Source organism: Alosa alosa, chromosome 6 (genome assembly GCF_017589495.1).
Source record: "Alosa alosa isolate M-15738 ecotype Scorff River chromosome 6, AALO_Geno_1.1, whole genome shotgun sequence".
In the NCBI taxonomy this organism is placed as follows: domain Eukaryota; kingdom Metazoa; phylum Chordata; class Actinopteri; order Clupeiformes; family Clupeidae; genus Alosa; species Alosa alosa.
Window position 1 is genome coordinate 16,957,303 of NC_063194.1, and position 27,121 is coordinate 16,984,423.

The following is a 27,121-nucleotide window of genomic DNA, read 5'->3' on the forward strand; positions in this document are numbered from 1 at the left end:
AGTATATTATTAACCCAATTAGTTATTGAATGGTAAAAATATTGATAAGTGGTATCTTATCAATATTGGGGACAAATGAGATGGGAATTGCACAATAGCCATAACAATGGACAGAAGTCTTTCCCAGACATGACCTCCAACGAGGCATTTACCTCTCTGTTGCCTCTGCCATAAGGTAGCCTGTTGTCATATTGACAACAACATGATAAACACAGTAGGAGTAGGACATGCTACAACTAACAAAACAAAATTAATCAGCAAAATACTTTATGCCATCCTGAACTCTAAGAAGTGATGTGTTAAAATGACACATTGCTGTGTGTGCAGGGACAACAAATTTTTGTGTCAATTTCAACACAGCAATTGTGTGGCTGGGTGAAAGGTTAAAGAAAAAAATTCAGCTATTTCTGCTACAATTTTAACTTTTTAACCCACCCAGACAGCCACACAATTCGGCTATCTCCACATAATTGTGGTGTTGAAATTGACACAAAATGTGTTGTCCCTGAGCACACACAGTAATGTGTCATTTTAACACATCATTTTTTTAGAGATTTGCCACAGTTGCCACAAAGATCAGATCAGACCAGATCACTTAGCACGTAGCCAGACAGATAGATAGATAGATAGATAGATAGATAGATGCTTTTTTAACCCCCATGGGGAAATTCAAGGTCTCAGTAGCATACAGACCTCACCAGTGTTTGGTAACGACGTTATTTTTTCAGTAACGGGGTAATCTAAGTAATTATTTTTCCCGTCGTTACAAAGCAGTTAACGTGCTGGACGTTAAATGCGGTGCGTTACTATGCATTGATTAAATAAACTGTGTAGCCTAATCCCTATCCGAACGCACCCCTGGCTCACAGCTAGTGAGGAGGTGGGTTAATAACGACGTATAGGCGCAATATGAATAAACGTGTTAGCCAATTCTCATTTCTCTGCTGAGCCCCTAAGGAGACATGAGCAGAAACAAATATGAAGCAGAAAAATATGAAGTTCAGCTTCGCGTATTCACGCGAAATTTTCTGGTGCTCAGAGGAAAGTCATACATGCTCACCAGGTATGTTGTAGAGGCACACGTAAACACCGTTTACGCACCTCCTGAATTTTGGAAATACGTTTACGCACCTCTAAATTGCGTTTATCCACCTTTAAATAGCATACCGTTATTAAACAATTCTAAATGTAAAGCTTATGCCATTTTGCAACACAGTTATGCTGCATTCACCCATGCAGGCTACCTTCCCCTTTAACTATGTCGGCCAATTGGATGCTTGCACGCTCATGGACCCAATGGTCTGCGTAGAAGACGGATATTACAAGCTACCCGGAACGGACCTTCCTTAGCCACGTCACCCAGCCCTCCAACTTTGGAAGTGAAGTGTAAACTCAGTTGCAGGGAAATGTGCAGGCAGACTTCGTCCAAACGATCTACGTGCAAAAGAACGTCTGAATGAGTATTGGATAGAGTCGTGAAGCGGAGACAGTGAAATCGTGCAGTAGGCTACAGGCCAACAACTTGGAAAAAAGAGACAGCTTTCGTTTGATCGATTTGTTTACTTGTCAGAGGCCTTATTTTATCTGGATCCTTCACTTCAACACTTGTATATTAGGCTACAGACGTGGCGTGTTATTCTTGTGTTTAAAATCGTCGGCCAAAAGACTTTCCGTCAAAATGAACATTTTCCGTCTCGCCGGTGACGTGTGTCATCTTGTTGCAATTATCATATTGTTTATCAAGATATGGAGAACAAAGTCGTGTGCAGGTATGTAGCCTTCTCTAAGAAATCAGTTTAGCCGGTAGCCTATTTAGAATATTTGGTGGTGTGGCTATATAGGCTGCAGATTGCGTGCACCATTTTCAGGTTAGCCTTAACTTTTTATTTATTTTTTAAATATTAAAATGATAGACCAAAATCTTGTATTCAAGTAGTTTTATGGATAAACTGTTGGCAAAATGTTACATGTGCGACGAGTTTTTTTCTGCCCCTCTTCCCTACGTGGCAAGCAGTCTTTCCAAGATGTGATGAGACATGTTGTCAGCTGTCTTCCTGCCACTGCAGGCTAGAGAAGGGCTTTATTTTCTTCCAAGAAGCTCTATGCTGACCATGTCCTTATAGGGCCCTACTTTGCAGACTCTTTATGTCGCTCATTGTACCTTTGCAACCACATAAAAAACACGTGTATCTCATTTCTCCTACAGGAATTTCTGGGAAGTCTCAGTTGCTGTTTGCTTTGGTCTTCACCACAAGATACCTGGATCTCTTCACCAGCTTCATCTCCATTTACAACACTGTTATGAAGGTACAACAGTGCATTTTGCTTAGGGTACTGATTTGGCACAAGTGACAAACATGGGCCATGATTTAAATGAAGACAATAATTTATATGATACTGAATATTATATGTGAACCTGATGTAGAAATATATCCTAAAAACAAAATAATTAGGCAAAAAGAGAAAACAAAATGTTAACTCGGTATTTCTCAGTGAAGTTTTTTACATACTTTGTTTACCAATTTATGAAATTATGAAGACACTGCCCGTCTATTTGGATATTATGATTAATTTAAAACTGTATTATTTTGTATTATTATTTTTGTGTCATAGATGATGAATACTATTGCTTCTGTTGTAATCTGTGCATAGATAAACAAATGCTTTGTTTACAAAAACTATTCTAATGCTAATGTATAAAATATATTCAAAAGTGGAAGCCATGCATATTCACCTCCACTCTTTTTTTTTACAGGTGGTCTTCCTCTCTCTAGCCTACGCCACAGTGTATATGATCTACATGCGCCTCCGCAGCACCTACGATTCCGAGAGTGACTCCTTCCGGGTGGAATTCCTCCTGGTTCCTGTGGCTGGACTGTCCTTCCTGGAGAACTACGCCTTCACCCCCCTGGAGGTTAGATGCTAAACTTAGATCAGGCTGCTTCAAACACGATGGAGAGCCAGAAAGTCATTAGTCAGAAGTTTATGCCATTTAGGGACTTAAATTCATTATTTGTAATCAATCAACTGGTCAGTTAAGTGCTGGGTTAAGTGCAGATTCCCTGAGGCCAGCTGTGACCTGTTTTATCTTTGTATGCATTTGCTACGCCTTTTTGAGACACTGTTATGAACTTTGCCTTAAAGCTGTACCTGACACAAATAGATACTTCAAGGAGAATGCCATGTTTCTCAGGAAAGTACAGTTTTCTGTTGTAAAACATTTAATACAACACGCTGCTTAATACAAAATCTGTCCATTTTTTTTAAAAAAACATCCAGTCTCTTAGAAGAAAGCTTTTATAGCTCTCTGAAGCAACATTGGAAATTCCCCTTATTTTACAGCAGCATAACCTGTTACACCTATGGTGATGTAGGCTACACCATAGACATTAGAAAGCTAGATACCGCATTGGGCTCCCGAACGTACATAAATAGCGTCGCCATCTTGGTGGGGGCAACAATAACTGGAGGCCAATGGAGAAACACGTGACTCTGACTGGAAATCAAACAGGTGTCTCTGATTGTGGCAAGTGTTGCTGTAGCAATTTGGCGGCCGCGTTTATGTAGGCTACCTAATAGAACTAGTGCCCAATGCGGTATCTAGCTTTCTAATATCTATGGACTACACCCCTTGAGTTTGAAATTGAGGCCTACATGTAGCTAGCCAGCCCAACCTGGTGATACTTAATGATAGTGATACTTAATCATGTATGATAATAATATTTTTCATCTTGATTTTCTCTAGCCTCTATTACATTTCATCTGCATTTGTAGGATGCTTCTGTTTCACTTTGGCTAACTGATCTTATTGTCTTCACCACTCAGATCCTCTGGACCTTCTCAATCTACTTGGAGTCGGTGGCCATCTTGCCTCAGTTGTTCATGATCACCAAGACAGGTGAGGCGGAGTCCATAACCACTCACTACCTGTTCTTCTTGGGCTTGTACCGAGCCCTTTACCTGGCCAACTGGGTCTGGCGCTACCACACTGAGGGATTCTTCGACCAAATTGCTGTGGTGTCCGGAGTGGTGCAGACAATCTTCTACTGTGACTTTTTCTATCTCTATGTCACCAGGGGTAAGTCAATGGAACATTTTGTAAATAAATAAAAAAAAAATATATATATATACACGTTTCGGAGTATTTGTTGACATTTTCCTGACATTTTCCTGAATGCTATATCTTCTTCATTTTCTATTCAGTTCTTAGAGGTAGTGGAAAGATGTCTCTGCCCATGCCAGTGTGAAGTGTGCAAAACTAGAATTTCACCGTTGCGGGTACACCTGCCCTTACTCATTCACTCACTTGGCATCATCACTTGGGAGGACCATGGCATTGATCTGAAAATTTGATGATTGGATCCGATTCAACTCTTATTTGATTGCAGTAACGTAAAGACTTTATGTAAAAACATATGGATATTTCTTATCCAATCCTTATTGATATATACTTTTGTTTATATTTAAAATGAATAAAACAGAGCCAGGGCTAAAAGGTATTGATCAGCAGACGTGAAGAAATGAATTGTGTCATATCTGCCATTTTGTATGCTTTTAAGAAGGGCTGTAATTACCGGTGCCATTTTGCTATTATTTTGTCTAGGTGTCTAGGGATTCCAGGTGTATTTTAATGTTTGAGTCAAGTTTGAGAGACTCTGCACATAAGCACTCTCATTATGAAACCGCATGTTTTTTTTTTTAAATTATTTATTTGTTCTTATTTCATTTCACACCTGGTTTAATTGATGTAGGAGAGTGATGATGGGTGCTTTTTTTGTTTTAAGCTTGCTTATATGACTTACTAGACTTTACAAGTCTAGCCTGCATTTGGATAGGTCTCATGTTTGAGTGATCGCTTTGCAAGGAATGAACACACTGCATACCAAATCTACTTAACCGCTGGTTATTGGTCCCCCGTAACAGTCTGACTATGCGTCGCAACAAAATGGTACTGTCAGCAAAATTACAAATATATGAAAATACTATTCACCACTATTCACCTCCGGGGAGTAGAAAATTAACATTGTTCTTGGAAAAACACCATCTGCTCTCTGTTTGTTTTTTCCCCTGAACAAGAACGCTAAATGTAGAGCTGTACTTACATGGGAGATTTGTATATAAATTATTACATAATTTGCATTCCTTTATCATGAAAGTCCTGATGTGTCTTCCACTTTTTCGTCTTTTAAAATGTTTATGTAAAATGTTTTTTCACAATGTTTTGTCTTTTTAAATCATTACGTCCATGTCTTTGATGGATGTTTGAGTTTGTAGAATATCTCTCAGTATTCACTTCACCTGAAAGAGGTGTGTCCATGGATCACAAGGACAAAACCAGGGATGATATTATGGCTCATTCAAACCACAAAGCACAGGATCCAAGATGCTCTGTGCTTTTACAACCAGAATATAATTCTTGTCTTATGCCTTGTGTGATGAAAATATCAAGAGAAACACAACAGTTTGGGAAATCTCCGCATCCAGAAACATATGTACTGTTTATGATGGTGATCCATCTTCGTTTCTCAATTTTACTAAGCCAAAGATCATTTTCAAGGGCTAAAATGTTGTCTCAAACCAATCTTGGACCAAATGATGTGGAACAACCCACTACTGATTCTGAATTTGGAATGGCAAAAATGTACAGTTCAAACAGTTTATTCTCCTTTAACAACTATTTCTCCCTGTTAGATTTTCTTAAGATTTTATATCTAGCTTTTGTAAGTTGTCAATAAAGGATGTCTCATGAAACTCATCATCTCTTGAATATATATATTTTTGGTATTTATTGTTTGAAGTGTTTACCTTTCATTGCATTGTTGGTTACAAACATTTGCAACATTCACATTTGATAAGTAATCCTTATTCCATATTGCTCTGTCTTGACACTAAAGTGCATTAAAGTAAAATGTCAGAGATCTAAACTTACTGTTGAGCTCAACACATGTCCGTTAAAAAAAAAGTAATGTCCTGTGCCGAAAATTCTTGGTTTACATAATGAGACTAGCAGAGTTTTACAGTTACAAACAGGTGCCTATATGGCAAAGACGAGTGATGTAATGCAACGGTAAACAGCAAATCTGAAAATAGACTACAACCAAAATAAAAGATGCACAAATCTTTGGCAATGACGCTTTTACCACAACAGCAACTGACCAGCATGTCCTCACTGCATGGGAGTATGTCACATACCGTAGGTCTAATGTATAGAGCATGGTGAAGTATCCTTTTGTAGTGAAAGACTTGCACAGTGCATCATGGTGAGTCATATACACGTATGTTGATGGTGTATCTAATGAAGTGGCAGAGCCATCTTGGGACAGTGGAGGCTGCTGGTCTCAATGTAGGAATGTTTTGCGGTGTTTGTACAGCACTTTGCTCCCTTCCCTCACAGCTCCTCCCACGACCTTGGCAGCAGACGTGAGTGACAGCGGTTTGGCAGCCAGAGCTGTCGCCTTCTTCACCACCTTCCCCTTTTTCAGCTTCTTCCCCCCTTTCTCCTCCCCGCCCTCCTCCATGAGCCCGGCTCCTTCGGCTGCCCCCTTGCCCATGGCAGTCAGGAGCTCAGACCAGAAGAGTCTCTCTGCTCTCTTCCTGGCCTCCTCCTCCTCCCTCCTCTTTCTCTCCTCCTCAGCTCTCCTGTCTCCCTCTCCTCCTTGAGCAGCCGGCTGTGCCTCCAGTGGCCCATACTCCTGTTCTCCCATGATCCTCTCCTGGGCCTCTCGGATGGCATGCTCGGCCTCCTGGTACATCTCGTTGGTGTAACAGCTCCCACCGTTCTCCCTAACAGTCTTGTCGATCTTGCAGAGTAGCTCTGAAACCTGGGCACGGCTGTCGCTGGTGGGTTTTGAGTTGTCAAAGATATGGTAGCCTCCCTTGCAGCTACCAACAAAGTCAGAAAGCTCTTTGCTCTTTTTCAGGAACTCCTCTATGGATTTACCTTTCAGCTGGTCCCCCCAGGTGAAGAGAACCATTGTGTATCTGGAAGCGTCAGGTCCAAAGGTGGCCCAGATCCAATCCAGAGTTTGCTGCTCTTCCTGGGTGAATCGCCCAGGCTGAAGCACCACCAGAAACATGTGGGGTCCAGGAGAGGAGAGGATGATGCATCGCCCCACCTCAGTTGTCACCTCTTGGGGAGAGAGTCGCGTGTCAAAGAACCCTGGGGTGTCAATCACAACCAGCCGTCTTCCAGAAATAGCTTCACTCTCCTTCTCACACTGGCTTGTGATTGACTCTGGGGAGATGTCAGCTCGGAATGCCTCCCTACCCAGGATGGTGTTTCCAGAGCTGCTTTTTCCAGTGCCTGTCTTCCCCAGAAGCACTAACCTCAGCTCACCTTGGGATGATTCAGTGTCAGGAAGATCAGATGCTGAAGATACAAGGTGGGCCATTAGTGAGACTTGAGAAATCTCAATTCAATCTTCTTTTTAAATGTACAGACATTTACCCTGCTTTTTCTCGTTACTCGTATGCAGGCTGGTGTTACCCAAGTGAAAATGAATGAATAAATAATGATTTTCCTTACATAGGATGCTTGCTTACCCCAGCACATCCCCAATTTTTAGCAGATTTGAGCATCTTTTTGAGAGGCTATGCATCTCAATCAATAGCAGCTTTTGGGGATATCAAAGTAAGGAAGTCAAACGGTAAGGTAACGGAATGTTACAGGACACAGGCGTATGATATTTGTCGTCACCTACCTTCTGGGTCCGGACACGCCATGATCAAACATTTGAAGGAGGTAGCCTACGCTATGAATGACTGCAGTTTGGGTGCTGACGCTGCAGTATGGAGTCCTAAACAGAACAGTCACCTTCCTTTCCAACAGAGACGTTGCGCGATTATCTTGTGAGACTTATTATGGATATGTATTAACAGCTAGTTTGGAAGGAGGGTTTTCTTTCCGCAGCGGTACTCACCATTTACGATGTGCGCAAGCGTCTATAGTGAGACGCAAAGGCGTCTTGTGTGCTGCCAGTTCAATATTCGTACACTATTATAACTAAAGTGAGTTACTACACTGTGATCGTGGCACATTTTGCCCACAGTGTGCACCTTGGAGGGAAACCGAAAAGAACACTTTGAATGAATGGCAACGATAAAGTGCATTCTGTTTATTTCACGAAAGAAGTTGCTTTGGAATGAAAAACCACACAACAAACAGTTTTTACTGAAACAATAACTGATGATAACCTGTTTTACTTTGCCTAGTTTACAGGAAATGTTTACCACGTTTGCGAACTAGACTGACCAGCTTTGTTACTCCATAAGCCTAGACGCAGTAAAATAGGCTATCTGTATCTCTATCATTTCTATAGTAAAATTAATAGGCTATATTATTAAATAAATAGGCTACATAATATGTAGTTCATATATTTCTGAACTATGACACTCATATAATATGGGTAGACTAAACTTGTTTCTTTACCTTGACTTTAAAAAATAGGATCAAATGACATTCAAGTGTTTTTTTTTTCCCAGTGACCTGCTCAGTTGTGTCAGGAAACCACCCAGTCCAAGCACCAAGACCCACCAGCAGTCCTCAAGCCCACACTGCACAACAGAGGCCTTTTAGTCTCATAAACTCTTAATTTTATTAAACATTAATAAATCATGACAGGCTATATCTACCCTTCTGACAAGTTTAGCAAGATGGCTATCATTTCATTATTTTGAGGAGCTATACTGTCAAGACTTCTGGTCAGCAGAGGTCACCCATGCCACCAGACTCCTTACAGGCATACTGCTCCCTCTACTGGTAGGGTATGCTATAGGACTCTCCCCATCAAGCCCAGGGCTCGGGTTTACAGTGCCACCACAGGGGGAAGAAGGCAAGAGTGAGTGTGGGAGGAAGCCCATCGAGGGTCCCTCCAGCGCACAGAGTTCAGGATGTTCATGGAGTCCACAGATCTTATCAGTGAAGCCCAACGAACTTCCCTGGTCAAGTAAAGGTTGATAATGTTCCAGATTGATGTCTGTGGCCGGACTGCAGCTTTCGAGGAGGCTGGCTGTGCAGTCTCTGCATTCTGCCCCCAACACGCAAAAGTGACCCACTGGATCTATTGGAGGGTCCAGCCCCTCAAAGCTGAAGAACGTCTCGCCACACAGGTCTAGCTTGTCCAACATGCCCAGCATTTCTCCCACCATCACAGCCTCCTTCTCTCCAACACACTCTTCATGCAAGCTGCATGGGTGCAGGAAGTCTGGTTCCTTGATGCAGGACAATGTGCCAGGCTCCTCTTGAATGTCAGATAAAAACTGAGCCCCAATTGCCCCATAGAAGATGTCTGGCTGGGGCGGGCTGAGGTACTGTGTGCCGAAAGACTGGATCTCTGCAGCGGGGGCTCCCAGTGCGTACTCCTCAGCGGAGGGAGGGATATTCTCTAGGTCTGGCATGGTTCCTCCTGACACAGTTATATCATGGCTGGCTGGATCCACTGAATCTGGCATGTTCATACCCTCTAAAAGACAGAGGTTAAATTATACCCGAAATGAAGGTGTATATATAGCATATACTAGTTTCAATAAAACAGAATTGTAGACAAACATCACATTATTTTGTCAAAAAATAAGAATCAGAATACACAGATATTGATCTAAAACAATACAATAAATGAATACACAAAACCTTCTTGGCTTCGCTTCAAGATATGAAAATAAGTCCATGTCACATGAGTCTAGGTTACCTTCATCTGCTTGTGGATTGAGCAGGTGAGGAGGCAAGACTATGGGAACATCTCTGTTCTCCTTCTCTCCACTGGCAGCAGGAGAAGGTGGCGGAGGCTGCCCACCCATGACCAACCCAAGAGGCACTGCTCCTGTGCTGGTGGGACGCTTGGACCGAACACACTGCATTACATCCATGATCCATCTCGCCTCACGCCACACCACCTCCAAGCTCTAAAGTGCATAGGATAAGGTGGGATTTTAATGATATTTTCAATTAGAAGTGCTCTTGTTCCCTCTATAAAGTGATAAATGTACACAATTTGGTAAAAGATTCCATAATGAAATCTATGTACAATGAGTGGCAAATATAGACGAATAATACTTAAATGAAATAGCGTGTTTGTTTAATGGCCATTTTGTGGACATATGTGTTTTGTGCCATATAAGCAGTGAAAATATATAATGATTTCATTGACTACTATTTGTTAACGCTGTTGTCCACCAGACATCTGACCTTTGAGAGCTGTGTGATGTGGCTGTTTCGTTCTTTGGCCTCCGAGACCTCTTTGCTGTCCAGGGCCTCCCGCAGAGCCTGCTGGCAGAGGTAGGCATCCAGCTCCAGCCTCACCCAGGCCTGGCAGTATTGCGATAGGAAGTCTCGTGCGTACGCCCAGAAGTGCACTGGGGGAAATGAGAGGTACTGTCAGTGTCAACAATGTCTGAGGTGCCCACATGTTTATCACTACAACATAACAGATACAGCCAAATAAGCTGAAGGAATCTGAAATATATCTTCTGCAGGTACGGTGTATGTATATGCTCACTATTGGAATGGAACAAAGGTGAATTGAAAAGTCTCAAATGTAGGGAAAATGAAGTCTGATTCCCGTCAGTTTCACTGGAAGAGCATGTGTGATTCAGTGCTGACCAGTTGAACAACCAAAGCATATGCAGCATTAGTCCTTACTAATGCTATAATTGGTCAAATCAAAAATTTTAGTTCACATGAATGCGAAAAATATACAATATGTGACTTTATTGGCCTCAAAGGACCATAAGCCTGTGTATTGAGCACCATTGCTCTGATGAGTTTACCTAGCTCAAAGATCTGCAAAGGCAAGGTAATCCCAGGTTCCTGGGCGCCCTCTATTGGCCAATAGCTGGCACTAAATTCCTCACTTGGAGGCAGCAGAAGCAGCATGGAGAGTTGGTCCCCAAACTGAAGCAACTCCTGTGTGTACACCCGGTACTGATAAGCCTGAAGGGGTCAGAAGGAATCGACAGTGCAAAATATAATTTAATATAATTTGTAGCTGGTGTAAGATTTTGATTTTGCCGAAAACACATTTCTATGGAGATCCCATATTGTTCCAACAGTAGGCTACTCTTAAATTGAACACTCACACGATTGATTGTTGGACTAGCACAAAGAATCCCAAACTGCTTCCCACGTCATAAATATACAACATGAAACAAGAGGAATTAAAAACTAATATTGAAACACTGTCTAAAAGCTTATTTGGACACCACCCCTACCTGCTGAAGACAATGTGGTCAACAAAGTGCAAATCACCACCATGTTTTTGGGATTGCCCAAAAATTCAAGGTTTTTGGTCAGAAATACATAATTCAATACAGGACATTTTCAGAGAGGATTTGCCACTAGACTTTAAGACTTTATATCTGGGATGTGTTCCTCAAGACTGGCTGAAAGTGGACAAATACTTAATGAACATTCTGTTGGTGGCCAGCAAAAAAGCTATCACAAGAAAATGGCTACAACCAGAAAGCCCAACACTGGGTACATGGAGAGACATTGTGGTGGAAATATACAAGATGGAACAAATAACAGCCTATGTTAACCAAAAAATGGAACTCTTTTTAGAGCGATGGTTGAAATGGTATTTCTTTGCTCCAGCGAAGTGGCCTAACAGCCCGACCTTATTAATATGACTTTATAATGTAAATGTATCCTATTGTAGGAATATGTATGTGACAAACTCCCTGTATGTACATAGTTCTGTTCTTAATGTGTGTTGTTCCCCACTTCCCCTTTCCCTGGAAAAACAATAAAATATAAATTAAAAAAAATAATAAAAGCTTATTTGATTGATAAACTCAGTTTCAGAGCCAAGCCTATTTACTCAGAGCTCTCATGGGCTCTAAGGTTGTGGGTGTATGGGTGTATGTACGGATGAGTGCTTGGCAGGAGTTTACCCTGTAGAGGGGAATATTGAGTCGAGTCAGCAGCGTAGTGACAGCAGATCTCAGCGAGTGCACAAACTCCTCCAGCCCAAAGCTTTCAATCGCGCAGTCATCCTCCCCGGCAGTGTCGACACCTGAGGGTAGCGCATGCTTCAGCAACCACTCCCACTCCTCCCTAAAAATAAACACAACTCAGATGCAGTAAACAGGAGAATGTAAGTTTACTGAATGCTGTGAATACAACCTATATGACAAAATATCACATCAGTGAGCTTATCACACACACTCACACACACACACACACAAAAACATAACTGTGAACCAATTAATGCCTGACACTGTCAATGAAAGAGATTAGAAACTTTTTTGTGTGAATTACGTAAACTATTTCAGTCTATCAGTATCCCTCTCTCTCACAGCATTGGTACATAAATGCTGTTTCCCAAAGTCGAGCATGCTTTCTTGGTAGAATGCTTCCTTGCAAGTTGGGTTCTACAAAGATGAGGCTAGAGCCCTCCCTAGCGTTTTCGGACTCTACTTTGGAACAGACTAGCTAGTGTGGACGTGCATGTCACCGCGGTTCCGCCTGAGCGCTTCTGTTTTGACAATGGCGCTGCTCCGATGCATGTCAACACAGAGGATTATGAGCATTTTTGTTCACCTGAGGATCCACAGATGCACAGGCGCTTATTTCGGAGTATTCTTGACATTGGAACAGTGCAGTGGCGTCCTTGAAAAGGCGGCCGTTGAGTATGCTTCCTTGACTTTGGGAAACAGCTACAGTGTGTAGCTCCAGCCCTAGCGTTACCTGGAGACATGGGGGTTGCTTCGCACCCTGGCGTGGCAGAGCAGGTTGGGCAGCCGCTGAGGCACCAGCACTCGGAGCTGCTCCACGGAGCTGCACAGCTTCAGGATGCCCACGTAGAGTCCAGGCTGGGCCTGCTGTATGCTGCGTCTGTGGTAGGCCAGCTTCTCCTGGAAAGAGAATACTCTTAGGCGGGGATCAGCTGCCAACCCTCACGCATTTGATTGGTGTAAGAGCACATGGAGCCAATCAAATGAATGAATCTCACTCTCAATGTGTAAGAGTTGGCAGCTCTGGGGATCACATTAGCCAGCGGCAAGCAGCAGCGGCAAGCGTAATGCAACGCTCAGACCATAACAAGTTCTATCTTGTTCTGATGGTAACACAAACGGTTTGCTTTAACTGACACTCGCGTTGCGGTTTGAAAGTTGATCAGCTTGTTCAACATGTCATTTGGCACCTATAGCGCAATCGGAAAGTTTTCAGACCCTTTCAAGTTTTCCACATTTTGTTATGTTTCAGACTCATCTTAAAATGGATTCAATTAATGTTTTCCCTCATCAATCTACACACAATACTCCAACACTACACAAAAAAACAGGTGTTTGGAATGTTTTGTAAATTTATAAAAAATAAAATACTGAAATATTCAATTTACATAAGTATTCAGACCCTTTGTTATGACACTTTCAATTGAGCTCTGGTGAATCCTACTTCTATCAATGGTCCTTGAGATCCTTCTACAACTTGATTGGAGTCCACCTGTGCCTAAATTAAATCACTGGACATTATTAGGAAAGGCACAGGTCTCACAGTTGATGGTGTATGTCTGAGTGAAAACCAAGCAACGAGGTCGAGAGAATTGTCCATAGACCTGTGAGATAGGGTTGTGTGAAGACACAGATCTGGGGAAGGATACACAAAAATGTCTGCAGCATTGAAAGTGCCCAAGAGCATGGTAGCCTCAATCATTCTCAAATTGAAAAGTTTGGATCAACCAACAGTCCTAGTTCTGGCTGCTCAGCCAAACTGAGTAATCCGGGACGAAGGACCTTGGTCAGACATGTAACCAAGGACCCAATGGTCACTATGAATGACATCCAGAGTTCGTTTGAGAGGATGAGAGAAGCGTAAAGAAAGACAAACATCAGTGCAGCTCTGTGCCTGGTTTCTTCCACATCCGCCGTTGAGAATTGTGGCCAAATAGTTCAGTCTTCGTTTCATCAGACCAGATGATTTTACTTCTCATGTCTGAGAGTTGTTCAGGTGCTTTTTGGGAATCTCCCGGCAAAAAATTCCATCTGTCCACAAAAAGGCGCCAAAAATAATGGGTCTAGCCCTATAATGTCAATGGAAGTTGAATATAAATATGGACTTTTCGCAACATTTGGTGTGAGTTGTGTCTCTATCTTTATTACTTCCTGAGATATGGCAGTAGTGTACATTTTCGTGGAAGATGTAATAAAAATTGCCTTTGCCATGTATTTTAAATAAACAGCATGAAAGTAAACTATCAATAAAAGCTTGCTCTCATGGGTTTTCCCAGTACCAAATTTGAAGGCTGGAAAACAATATATATGTGGTCAGCTAATGCCTTATCAAATTAACCAAATGTGGCCTGGCGGTCATTTTTCATGGACTCCAGAAGTAACAAGTTCACCTTGTTCTTCACCAAGCTTTCAGCGTTCTGTGGCCACAGAGCAAAAGTCTTGTCAAGTTTATTCTCCATCTTCTGAAGTTTCTCCAGTGTAGCTGGGCTGGTCCGTCGTTTCAGTGGGATAGCTCAGAGTTTGGCATTTTCATCTAAATCAATGCCATTCATGCCATTTGGGGGCAGCTGTGGCCTACTGGTTAGGGTTTCGGGCTTGTAACCAAAGGGTTGCCGGTTCGATCCCCGAGCAGTAGGAAAATGTGGGCAGGGGAAGTGGTTGAGCACTGCTCTCCCATCCACAGCAAAGCACCTAACCCCTCACTGCTCCCCGAGCGCCGCTGTAGCAGGCAGCTCACTGTGTTGGGATTAGTGTGTGCTTCACCTCACTGTGTGTTCACTGTGTGCTGAGTGTGTTTCACTAATTCACGGATTGGGATAAATGCAGAGACCCAATTTTCCTCACGGGATCAAAAGAGTACATACTTATACTTAAAAGTTTGATTATTTTTTCACAGGCTTTTCTTTCTGATATCAAAGGAATATTGGCCTTTTTATAAAAGCTGGACACCTGGGACAGTACGATATTTGCTGATTCCCACTTTGTTCTGTTTTCTGATGAACCATCCGAAAGATACCACATGAAGCAACTGAGAACTTGGCGACAGTTTGGAAGACTGGATCCAGAGATAATCGAGTCATCCTGAACAAGGCCACTGCCCAAACCAAATATCCAAGACGTCTTGTAGACAGAGTACATTTTGAAGACTGTGGATTGGCATTACTAATACACTCTCTACTAGAAGCCATGTTGCAAGAAAGTTTATGTAATCCTGTGTGATACAACTACTACTCTACACTAAACAAAATAGTCTCACGCATGTAGCCTATATCTGATTTTTTTAACACCATAGCAACAATAGTTAAATTAAATGATTAATGACAAGTGTTGCAATACACATGTTTTTCATCAAATAACATATTCATAAAAAAAAATCACCAAAATATGTATGACAACATAAAGAAACCCAATGTTTATCCAATGAGCTGTGTTCTTTATGCCCTTAATACAGTTATTATTCAAATAACTACTGGCTAACAAATTGATAATAGTGAAATAATGTAAAATATACCCCCATAGTCCTCCATATTGTGAGGTGATTTCCTGAATTTGGCAACAATTTCGACCATTCATAAAGGTTAATGGTGGGCCACCTAAATATTATCCAATTTACTTCAAAATTTACCAGGAATGTTTTTTTGCTTATTGGAACATAATAAGCATAGGGACAGATTAATTTGCATTTGTCAAGGCGGATGATGCACCCTACTGTTGGTTGTTCCAAACTTTTCCACTTGAGAATGATGGAGGCTACCGTGCTCTTGGGCTCAATGCTGCAGAAATTTTCTTGTATCCTTTCCCAGATCTGTGTCTTCACACAACCCTGTCTCGCAGGTCTACGGACAATTCTCTCGACCTTGTGGCTTGGTTTTCACTTTGACATAGACCATCAAATGTCCAGTGATTTAATTTAGGCACAGGTGGACTCCAATCAAGTTGTAGAAGCATCTCAAGGACCACTGATAGAAGTAGGATGAACCAGAGCTCAATGGCAAGTGTCATAACAAAGGGTCTGAATACTTATGTAAAAGGAATTTTTCACACTTTTATTTTTTATAAATTTACAAAACACTCCAAACACCTGCTTTTTTGCAGAGTGTTGGAGTATTATGTGTAGATTGATGAGGAAAAAATAATAATTGGATCCATTTTAAGATGAGTCTGAAACAAAACAAAATGTGGAAAACTTGAAAGGGTCTGAAAACTTTTCGGTTGCACTGTATAATGGAGTCAATTGGAGTTAATTTGACGCCAATGTGTTTATTTATATATGTGGACAGTTGCTATTAAACACACAGTGGGTCTAGAGAGACTTCAACCTTGACCTTTAACCTAAAGATTGAAGTAAAAGTAATGCTTAACCTACGTTTCAGACGATGGATGGCAACAAAAACAGACACAAACAGTGTTATATTGCTGTAATAATATTGCTGTGTGTACAGTTATTGTGTGTATACGGCCCTACACTCTACCCTACCTCAGCCAACAACAACAACAACAACACATTACATTTATATAGCGCTTTTTACTCAAAGCGCGTCACATGGATGGGGGGACCTCACTAGTAACCACCACCAATGTGTAGCACCCACCTGGATGATGCACGGCAGCCATTATGCGCCAGAACGCTCACCACACACCAGCTTGAGGTGGAGAGTGAGGGAGTGAATGAGCCAATTACAGTGGGGGATGATTAGGGGGCCAAATTGAATGAGCCAGATTGGGAATTTAGCCAGGACACCGGGGAACCCCCTACTCTTTGCGATAAGTGCCATGGGATCTTTAATGACCACAGTGAGTCAGGACCTTGGTTTAACGTCTCATCCGAAGGACGGACAACAGTACAGTTTGTAATTTAAGTGGTACAGTGAATCATCCAGTCATGTGTGTAGAGATGAGACACCTAGATGCTCACCTTGAGTTGCTCTGTGAGGGTGTCCATGGCTGTGGGCTCAGGCAGTAGAGGCGTGTGGCTGTGGCTCTTCTCCAGGCGGGACATGGGCACCCACCGCAGGGGAGGGTCTGGCGGATGGCTGGGCGGTGAGCATTCCCTCAGGGTGACCAGCAGCACGTTGCCCTGCCTGTCCTTCAGAGGCTCAAAGTAGACCTGGCCCAGGTCCTCTGTCCCCAGGGAGGACTGCAGAGGGAAGGGATGGGGTGAGTGAGTGTAGTGGGTGTGTGTGAAGCATAGACTGTATACAGTCTATGGTGTGAAGAGTCAGAAGGTCAAAGGTGAGAAACAAAAGACCAGATAATCTGAGATGGAGTGGAGGTCTTTAGGCAGGATGATTCTGAGTTCAGGCTCTGGGCTGTATGAAGTGCCTTGACACTTTTGATTTGTTTTTGGCACTAAATACAGGTAAATGTAAATTGTTTATTACTGCTATTCTCCTTATTATTAGTCTGACCAACATCTTAATTTGTTCCCTGTTCAATTTAAGTATTATATTGTTTTGTATTTGCATGTCGCTTTGGACAAAAGCGTAACCATAACCATAACCATAATCATCAATAAAATGTAATTGGACTGAATTGAATTAAACTCTCACCTGCAGTTGTGCAACCGCTCTCAGGATGTTCTGTCTGTTCTGAAGGAGGGACGAGGAAGAAGAGAGGGAGGAGCTGAGGGCCTGCTGAAGCCAAGGCACCTGCTGCCAAGCACAGGACAACTGTGTGTGTGTGTGTGTGTGTGTGTGTGTGTGTGTGTGTGAGAGAGAGAGACAGAGAATCAGTGAGAAAGACAAAGTGTTTTTAAATAGTGTTCCGTAGTGTGTATATGTTTAAGGTGGATATGTGTGTGTGACATGAAAGAAAGAAAAATGTAATTATGAAAAAGTATGTACTGTATACATACATATAGGAACATGTAGGAAATCATGTCAATATCAATATACTCTATAAAAAGGGAAAAAAAATGAGCACCTTGGCAAACCAGAGGAAGTCCTGAATGATGGAGGTGGAGCAGCATTGGATCTCCACCAATGGAAATTGATCCTCTGCTGTGACCAGGAAGTTGTCCTTGTGGTAAAATACTGTTGCCAGGTACACGCCCCTTAAAGAGAAAATAAGCAAACATTTTCTAGTTCAGGTTAAATCGGGTTTTTAATCATAAAACAACCATATGCAGTACAAATACAGTACAAGTAAAGATAATCAAATGAAGTAAAACTTACTACAGTAATAGAAGAAAGTCGTACTATTAACAATTCATCAACGACTGGAAAATCCATTCTAATTCTGGGGCTAACATGGCGGCCCCCTCACCTCTGCAGTAGACGCACAAACTTGGTGGCCGACTGAAAGAGCTGCTTCAGACCACGAGACACAGACCGACGCTTGGACGCATTCATCTGGCGGCCCTTCTCTATGACATCACACCCCGCAGACAGGATCAACAGAAGGCAAAGATGGGTTGGGGGAGTGATTAGTGGAGAAACAGGACAGAGGAAGGTCCTATTTTCAGACCTGAGGCTGAAGAAAATTATTTTGCCTGTATGTTTATTCAGAATTAACATGATAACATGAGGGATGGTGAATGATGCCTAGGGGATTTTCCTATAACGTTACTTAACTGTCGTATTTATGTAAATAGAGTGGTGTTTATTGCACATTAATCAGCACCATCATGAACCTTAATCCAAATTCATCATTAAGCTGATTTTATTTTAGTACTTAATAACTATAGTACCTGTTCTCTAACCGGCTTTTTTCTTTTTAAAAAAAAAAAGAAGTATGATGTACTTGAAAATTCAACAGAATGTTGTGATACTTAATTATGACAATTCTTACTCTTTAAATGCACCTGTTATAAATTGTGTGAAACTGAAGTGAACAGGATAGCTGTAGAGTAGGCTGTAGTGTACCTGTGCAGTATCCTCTGTAGTGTGGCTCTCTGATCTGTTCCAGGATCCTCCTGAGTTCGGCCTCTTGTGTCTGGTTCCGCACCCGTACGCTGTTACACTCCAACCAGCCTGTAGGGGGAGCCACACTCAACACATTTATGAACAGAATCCTGATTAGGAACTTTCTCTCCCAACTTCATTGTAAGTCAAGGGGATGTTTGAGATCTCCAACATTAATCTTTATTCCATGGTCCAACAATTTCCTTCTGGTACTTCATACTTGTCAAAGTGATACAACAAAGTTGTGCGGCTGTAACTCACTGGATGGAGCGGCACAAGTTGGACTGCTGGTCTGGGCTGCACCCCATCCTCTCACGTTGTAGGCGCTCACCCTCACGTGATACGGCACACCCTGAGACACAAGGCAAGTGGCCAGTTTCTTCATAAAGCTCTCATAACAACAACATTTTCTTCAGAAACTGAGGTAAGTGGTTAGATGTCAGTGTCTCGCTTTGTACAGACAATAGGATGTATTGCATCTGACCCTTAAACCAATTCAAACTTCACAGTCCCAGTCCACATACTATATTTTGCTGAGAGATTGAGGCTCTAGCTGTGGCCTTACAGTGCTCAGTCCAGTGATGTGAAAGACAGGGCTCTTAATGTTGGTGATGAAGCCAGTTCCACAAATGGGCTGAAAGGTCTCTGAGGTGCTCCACTCCACTAGGGATGGATGAGAAAGATCCAGAAGCAGAAAGATCATGAAGATATGAGTACAATTCAATATTCATTAGGACAGATAGAGTAACTGTTTTTTGCATATAGCACTACAGACCTACTCAAAGTGATCCAAATTTATATCAAATATTATGGTGCATTGTATTTGTACATTATACTGTACAGTGTGTATGTTTATTCAAATTATAGGACATGGTGCACTTTATTATTATTATATATTATTTATTATATTTCTGTTTTAAGATTCTTTAAAAACCAGCAGGCTGAACATGATGTGCTGCCGTGGGATGGTAAGTCACCTCTGTAGCGAGTGATCAGTCCAGTGGCCATGCCAGTCGGCTCTCTGACTGACACTAACAACGACGAGGCACTGGTCACATGCAAGACAGCACTGCTGGGAGGGCCAGGAAGAACTGAGAAGGAAAATACATACACATGTACACACACACACATTTTAATCTTAATGAAAATGTATGGCACTTATGATTAACAATAGGATCAAATCAACATCAACTAACAACAACACTGAGTAGAATCTTTGAACAGAAAGTGCTTTCTAGTCAAAGCAGGCATTAAAATATCTCATTTGGTGGGTGAGAATCAAACATGCCCCATTCCTGACCACTGCCCTGTGACGCTACAGATACAGTATGTATGACCTGTCCAACCTGTGAGATGGAAGCTCTCCCTCATCTTGCAGTACAGCTGGTGCCGGAGGGTCCAGTTGTGCAGCTGCCGCTGGGCGCTAGCCTGCAGGTGAACTGCCGCCTTAGCCCGACTCAGCACCACCCTCCGGTGCTCCTCCACCTTCTGACCCGCCAGAGTCACCAGAGCGTCCAGCTTCAGAGCCCACTCTGATGGACGGCACGCTGAGGGGATGGTGAGAGTGAGAGAGAGAGAGAGAGGCAATACATTATGAAATAATACTTTATTAACATAACAATCACATTACATTTACATTTCATCTTGCCTTTGCATTACACAGATATGATTTGCTGACATTCTGCTAGCAGTGCTGAGTTGCTAAGTTCATGTGTCGATATTACAGCACTCAGGGAAAACAAATGGCAAGCCTTACACAATCTGCCTACTACATAATTATTATCTGTGGCAATAATCATCCCTGTCATTCCATGAAATATGACTATCCATAACATAATGCAAACACCTGATACTTACAGTATGGATTATGTCTGGCCCCTGCCTTGATGAGCACCTGTAGCAGAGGGAAATTGTGGGTGAGCACAGCCACGTCTAATGGCACCAGGCCCTGTTCGCTAATGCTGTTCACTCCCCTCTCCCGATCCTTCTCCCACTTCCCCCTCTGCTCAGCTTTCTCTCCTCCCCCGCATGCTCTGTCCCTGGACAACAGGCTCTGGACAGCCAGCGTGTCCTCACTCTCCACGGCCTCCCACAGAGTTGTGTACTGAGGAAAGAAATGCACACAGCGTGGATTGAACATACGCTAAGAATAAGACATAGCAACAACAAAACTGTTAATTTTCTAAATGTCAGTTCTAAAAGCATTGCCATTAAATTATTTGGTGTGGAAATGGCAGCTTCAGAATTAATACCCAAGGATTTGAAAAACACTGTCATGTTACAACCTACTCATCTGAAAGTTAGAGCTTTATTCAAATCTTCTACTTATTTATTAATATATAAATATAATTCAATATATTATAGAGCTTACAAAACAGACCCAACAGGAAAGTTGGGTCTCCTTGTTGGGTCTGACGGTGGATGAGGCCCTGCACTGGTGCTTGGCTGCAACTGTTTCCCCATCTGTGAGCGACTCTCCACCCTTGAGTCTAACGGAGAGGTTCCTGTAGATGCGTTTCGGAGAGACCGGTCCCAGAGACTTTCTCCTCTGGGGGAACTCTTTTGTGGACAGAGACATGCCAACCGATGGCAACGCTTGAGGGCTGGATGTTGGTTGTGCTCTGGGTATAGAAATAGAGGGAGGCAAGGTAAGGGAAGAAAAAGAAGGTGCTAGAGACAGTAGATTAGGAAGCTAGACCCTTGGGTGCATCTACAAGAATGGTTGTGAGCTGAAGAAAGGCCGAAACAGGATGAGAGATAAGATGAAATGTGAGCAGAACAACAGGACAGTTGCACAATGACGCACAAAAGAAAAACAAATACTCTTTGTGACGAACACGCCTCCTTACATGCAAATCTTATGGAGAGAATATTGACTAGTTAAGAATATGAAAATAGAATTTGCATTTGCGTGAAAATAACAACTTTGCACGCTCAGTGGACAAGGTTGTTTGTACTTATGAGCAGAAAAAGAAAACCAAAATTAAATTATTTTGAGAAATGTCCAAAAGTCAGTTTCCCACGTGAAAACAGGTGCAACTGGTCATCTTTTCATCATTTTCATTCTATTTCTGTAGCTCTTTTTTTGGCAGTTCACTTCGCCAAACTGAGAAGACTTCCTAGTCTGAGTACATTACTGTCCTCTCTATCCATGCCTCTGTCAACACTGCCATTCCACCATGCACAAACTGAGAAGTCTCTCAGGAGAACACTGATACTGTGCCTTGGTCTCTCTTTTTTCTATCTCAGAGAAATAGCCTACACTGTTCTCTGGGCAGACCCTGGTGTTCCACAAGGCCTCTCTGTCATCCACAGACATATCTTGTATCACTTTCACCCACACACCAGCCACAGCTTGGAGATGCTGCTCCTCTCTCATCAACATAATAAGTCCCTTGCCCTGCACTTTTGTTTATTCAAATTCCTGCCTACAACACTGTTTCGTACATGAATGTATTAGTGCGCGTAATTCAGTTGTTATAGGACTTTATAGTTGTGGTCGACGTTATGGAGTTGCGCTAACACTTGTTAAGTGCAAGCATAGTGCAAGTGCAAGTGTCAAGCATAGGCCTATATATTGCCTAAAAGTAGCCTTAGCTAAACATAGGAGCTCCATGTTGGACTTTATAGTCTTAAAAACTATGCTACTCAGCTTTTTAGACCAAACTCAAATAACACTTACAGATTCACATTATAGGTTAGGTATAGGTCAAACTATTTTATATTATTTAAAATTAAGCTTATGTGTAGGTAGCCAACAACTTACTTTTAAATATTAAATGTAGGCGAAGATCCGTGGAATCCGTGTTAATTTGACAACCTATGCTATAGATTCAGAAACTTCCTAATGTTAAATTCCAAATTCAATGGCATTTCCAAGCAGTGAAACGAGTTTCAGTGCAGAGCTCAGACAACGTCAACTGTGGACTAGTGTTTGTAGGCTAACTTTACCTGCCAAGTGCGATGACACTGAGAAAATACCGCCCCCCTCTCGAAGTTCTACGTAGCCAAAATGGGGCTGGTGAAGATACAGTGTGACAGGTTCGATTGCTCCTACTACAACAAGAGACTATTGTGGCATTTGGTGTGGTTGCTACTTTGTAAGACATCGTGCAATAAAAGTTAGTTCTAGGCTGCTGACAATCAAAATGAACAACTGGAAAAACGACCGTTATGCCTGCGTCAACATCAAAGGATGCTGCTATGCACAGGCCATAAATGGCCACATAGCAGTAGTCTTGAAAGGAAGTGGTTACAGTAGGGTAACGCGTATTTTAGGGTCAGTTCCTGTTTACTAACAGATTTACAAGAATAAACGTCAAAGATTGATAAAGTGTGATTCCTGTGTGTGTATATCTGTAACATGTGTGAGAGCGCTCGCAAGTGTTGGCTGTAATGCAGAGCTGATGTTTGTGGCCGAATCGCCCCCTTCACTTTTCGGTTCCGAAGTTAGACCATAGCCTAGGCTACTTCTTATAGTGCAACGAATTATAATGCAACGAATCCCATATTGCTGAACGTAGGCTCATCTGTCACAAGAGACAGAATGTAGCCATATAGACAGCACTACGCCCCCCCTCTCTCCCCTTCTCTCTCTATGTATTTGACACGACTTGTTGTCATAGTGACTAATACATGTTGACCTTCAGTATAATCATAAGGCAAAATTAATGAATTTTCCACAAAATTCAAGAAGGCCTTCCTTCTTGAATCCTTAGATTAAGTAACAGCGCGCCTTGATGCTCAGTGCGCACAAATGAAATGCGGAAAATAGGCTATGAAGTAACAATGAATTTTGACGCAATCACATTCCACTAGTCTCATTTCATGTCCGAGGATCTTTCCTCAGTCTGGGTTTATACTCCATAGGCACTAGCCTACTATACAAATTATTGTAGTTGATAATTTGTTAAATTATTAACAAATTATTAATACTTTCATTTCTATTTCATCGAATGGGTAATGTACATTTTGTTGGAATGTACTGCTGTAGTATTAGACTTAATAGGATTAGGAAAAAATCATCTTAGGTCTCACAGCTAGGCTAACATAGGCTACCTGCCCTATGGCATATGGTGTATGGATTTGGCATCTGAAGCACAGAAAGGCCAATATAATAACAGTTTGAAGAGTAGAAGTATTTGGGGGTTTTCCCCCCTAGTTAACAGGAGAGGTAATGCCATACCTTTGTAAACTATGATTCAGCTGTAAATGATAGAATTAACCTGAACAGAATGTATCATATTTTTCACAATACAGACCTCAAATGAAACCAACCACAAAAGACCATCTGACATGAATATCCATGTTAGCAATTATGTGGAGAACAACCAGCAAGAAGATGACCAAAATTACGACAGCGAGTCTTCTGTTTATGAGGACTGTCTGGAAGAATTCAACCCCTGCTGTATAACTTCCACAAGGGGAGATGAGGGTGTTCCGGAATCAGAGAACAGAGTGTTACAACTCTCAGCCATATTGGTCAGGGCACGACAAAGCCTGTGCCCAGGTTCCGTTGTGTCATACCATGGAATGGAGGATGAGGAGGATAAGGATCCACGCCCAAGTGTTTCACCCTTGACATGGCTCACAGATGATGGGGAAGATGAGCTGGAAACACTGGTAAGTGTTAACTGGTCGATGAGGATCCAGCTCCACTGCTTTTCTATGTAAGCCTTTGTGTTATTTACCAAAGATAAATAGTTAGTATGCAAATCTAATTTTTTTTTCCCATAATGATAAGAGAGGAGAAATTAGAGACATGGACGCTGTGATGACTTGCATTGTTTCCCAAGAGTCAAATATTGTAAATCAGAACCAATAAGCCAATAAGAACATTTAATATATTATTTTCCATTTCACCAGATCAATAAAGAACAAGACATTTATTATGACTGCACAGGTCTTCCATCCTTCACTGGTGATGAAAAAGAAGAGGGAAATGCAAAGTTATCCTTGAATGTAACTGTCAAGATGAAGGACCAAAACCTACCATTTAGAGAGGCTGTTTCGGTGCTTGAGCCTATCCCCAACTACCAAAAAGACCAGACTAAACAGACCTACAGGACGGATGAGGAACCAACTCAGTGGTGTCATCGATCTTTGTTTATGTCAGTACATGAGGATGAGATGGATGAGCATCCTAAGTCTAACATTTTGCCTCCTGCATGTACTGCTGGTGTTACTGACACAGAAAGCAACGAGTTGGCTGCCTCAAATTCATTTCTCAAATTGACCGCCGGGAAACAGGGAGGTCACTGTAAGGAACACCTCTCACCTTTGTACTTAAATCAGCTGTATGATGACAGGGACAAACATCCAAGAAGAACCATGGTATCAAAATCAGAGAGCCGAGAAAAACACCAGGACCTTGAACGTCCAAACGGACACTTTGAGCCATCCCCTCGACATGAAACTGATGAACAGAGTGCAAAGCATCCCACACCGTTCTCTACTGAACGCACCTTTATTTTGCAAAGCAACGTAACACCTTGTCAGCTCCTGCCTGTATTTCCGACAAAGAGTGAAGCGACAGAGTATGATACCATTCATTTTTCAACCAGCTTTTTCTCTGAAACAAGGTCAGCTGATCTTACACTTCTCCTTGGAGAGAGAGATCTGGAATCCCTGCAGAGAGGATGCAACCAATCAATGGGCTTCAGGGATGACACCTCTTCCCTCATGGATGAAAAGAAGTATCACATACCAGCGAATAATAATGCATTAGTGTCTTCTGTTGAGAGGCGTGATGTAGAGAATAACAAAGGAAATCATGTCTCATCTACATCTTTTTTTCATGCTGCAACTGTAAACAGTAATTCTAAAGCCACTGAGCTTGCAAAGGATAGCCTTGTAAAACTAACCAATTCTTCTCCTGAATTATGTGGAATGCATGATGACCTCCAGCCTCTTAATATAAGTGCCACGATTTCTGATTTAAAAGCTGAATGCCTTGCAGAAGATCATGTCTTTTCACATAGGCTGCACCTAAAGCCAGATAAAGCCAATGTGTCACTCTCTGTGGAAAAACCCATCCTCACCACAGCAAAGCAGATGATAAATTTTGACCTGCAAAAAGCAAATGACACGACAAAACCCATTGTGAATGGTCATCTTGCTCTGCATGCAAAACCATCTGTTTTTCCGATGAGTCATGGAAACCCATGTTCCTCCAAAAGGCTAAGTTCAACCAAAGCCCCAGTGAAAGTCTCTGATTCCTCCACAGCTCCATTACTCAGATTTAACAAGTGTCTACCTCCAGGGACATCAATGTACTCTTCATCTGGGATTAAAAGCTTGCCCTCAACATCCAGCTACTGGCACAGGCCTACAGCAAAAGATAACAACACCATAGATCACAGAGGAAGGGTTAACCAAAGAAATGAACTATTATCTGACATTGTCTCACACACTTACAAAGATGACAATCGTCATTATAATGTAAAGGCAAAGCCTAATTCTCTGCTTGGCACTGAGAAGGTAAATAATGATCCCAATTTTAAGGATGATGAAAAAGACGAAGACAGGAATCCCTGCTTGCCGCCATGTCAACATCCGGTTTCAAGACGAGTAAGCACTGTGTGGTTCCCTACTCAAAGTTCCACACTGTCAACAAAAGCAAGTCAGCATAAAAGTAAAAATCTAAATCCTTGTGGCTTCAACCCTAAGATTCTCTACTTTGGTGAGGAATTACATGACAACATATCCAAACTTATGCCTCCACCAAAAACAGGTGGAAAGGCACATGAGAGAGAGAACAGACGGAGGCCGTACTCTGAGGTTGGAGCTGCCACCAGCAAGTCAATAACAGCTGATCTAAAACCTCCGATTTTTTTCACCAAACAGCACCACATGGTCAATGGCTATGAGGCTGACGATGAAGGTGAAAATACCTCAAAGATCAAAAGGGAGAAAATAGATAGCACTCAGTCCAAATCTAACATAACCAAGGATCTGTCCTCTGAAATGAAGCCTGGATCATTTTTACAAATACCTGTCTCAGCAATTTATCAGGAGAGTATGTTAGGCTATGGCTCTGGACCGTCAAGATCAAGCACCTCCGGTCATACATTTAAAGAGAAAGAGCCTTTGCAGCCATGAGAAACCAGCACTAAACTCTATGAACTAATAGTTTTGAGAGACTGAAGAAATTGCTGCAGGAAATATCTTAAATAATGTATGGTTCATTCAGTATACATAAACCACATAATATGATTTTTAAAATCAACCTTATAAAGAAGCAAAATATAATAAACTGCAATAAAATTCAA

The 27,121-nt window shown here is 42.0% G+C and overlaps 4 protein-coding genes across 6 annotated transcripts; 2 read left to right on the forward strand and 2 right to left on the reverse strand.

Annotated features, from left to right (window-relative positions):
* The first annotated feature begins 1,319 nt into the window (after positions 1 to 1,319).
* kdelr3 (KDEL endoplasmic reticulum protein retention receptor 3) lies at positions 1,320 to 5,755 on the forward strand. The gene is made up of 5 exons (XM_048246057.1): positions 1,320 to 1,769; positions 2,207 to 2,307; positions 2,756 to 2,914; positions 3,826 to 4,078; positions 4,204 to 5,755. The coding sequence occupies exons 1-5, from the start codon at positions 1,679 to 1,681 to the stop codon at positions 4,245 to 4,247; spliced, it is 648 nt and encodes a 215-aa protein (XP_048102014.1). The 5' UTR covers positions 1,320 to 1,678; the 3' UTR covers positions 4,248 to 5,755.
* A 3-nt stretch (positions 5,756 to 5,758) lies between these two features.
* LOC125296255 (GTPase IMAP family member 7-like) lies at positions 5,759 to 7,947 on the reverse strand. The gene is made up of 2 exons (XM_048246056.1): positions 7,701 to 7,947; positions 5,759 to 7,369 (listed from the first exon to the last, which is right to left on the reverse strand). Exons 1-2 carry the CDS (start codon positions 7,720 to 7,722, stop codon positions 6,339 to 6,341), a joined length of 1,053 nt encoding a protein of 350 aa, XP_048102013.1. The 5' UTR covers positions 7,723 to 7,947; the 3' UTR covers positions 5,759 to 6,338.
* Positions 7,948 to 8,569: 622 nt separating this feature from the next.
* On the reverse strand, positions 8,570 to 23,368 carry LOC125296258 (ankyrin repeat and fibronectin type-III domain-containing protein 1-like). Of its 2 annotated transcripts, none has more exons than XM_048246058.1 (18): positions 22,803 to 23,368; positions 21,223 to 21,472; positions 20,709 to 20,955; positions 20,198 to 20,398; positions 19,829 to 19,942; positions 19,417 to 19,514; positions 19,113 to 19,203; positions 18,813 to 18,920; positions 18,214 to 18,313; positions 17,872 to 18,001; positions 17,499 to 17,618; positions 16,865 to 17,086; positions 12,683 to 12,849; positions 11,887 to 12,049; positions 10,765 to 10,927; positions 10,184 to 10,350; positions 9,687 to 9,900; positions 8,570 to 9,461 (listed from the first exon to the last, which is right to left on the reverse strand). In XM_048246058.1, the coding sequence occupies exons 1-18, from the start codon at positions 22,958 to 22,960 to the stop codon at positions 8,689 to 8,691; spliced, it is 3,486 nt and encodes a 1,161-aa protein (XP_048102015.1). In that variant the 5' UTR covers positions 22,961 to 23,368; the 3' UTR covers positions 8,570 to 8,688. The 2 variants fall into 2 exon arrangements, with proteins under 2 accessions (XP_048102015.1, XP_048102016.1); XM_048246059.1 differs by having other exon boundaries at positions 22,618 to 22,891.
* A 328-nt stretch (positions 23,369 to 23,696) lies between these two features.
* Positions 23,697 to 27,121, forward strand: LOC125296259. Of its 2 annotated transcripts, none has more exons than XM_048246061.1 (3): positions 23,697 to 23,810; positions 24,111 to 24,473; positions 24,717 to 27,121. In XM_048246061.1, the coding sequence occupies exons 2-3, from the start codon at positions 24,147 to 24,149 to the stop codon at positions 26,949 to 26,951; spliced, it is 2,562 nt and encodes an 853-aa protein (XP_048102018.1). In that variant the 5' UTR covers positions 23,697 to 23,810; positions 24,111 to 24,146; the 3' UTR covers positions 26,952 to 27,121. The 2 variants fall into 2 exon arrangements, with proteins under 2 accessions (XP_048102018.1, XP_048102019.1); XM_048246062.1 differs by lacking the exon at positions 23,697 to 23,810 and adding an exon at positions 23,824 to 24,024.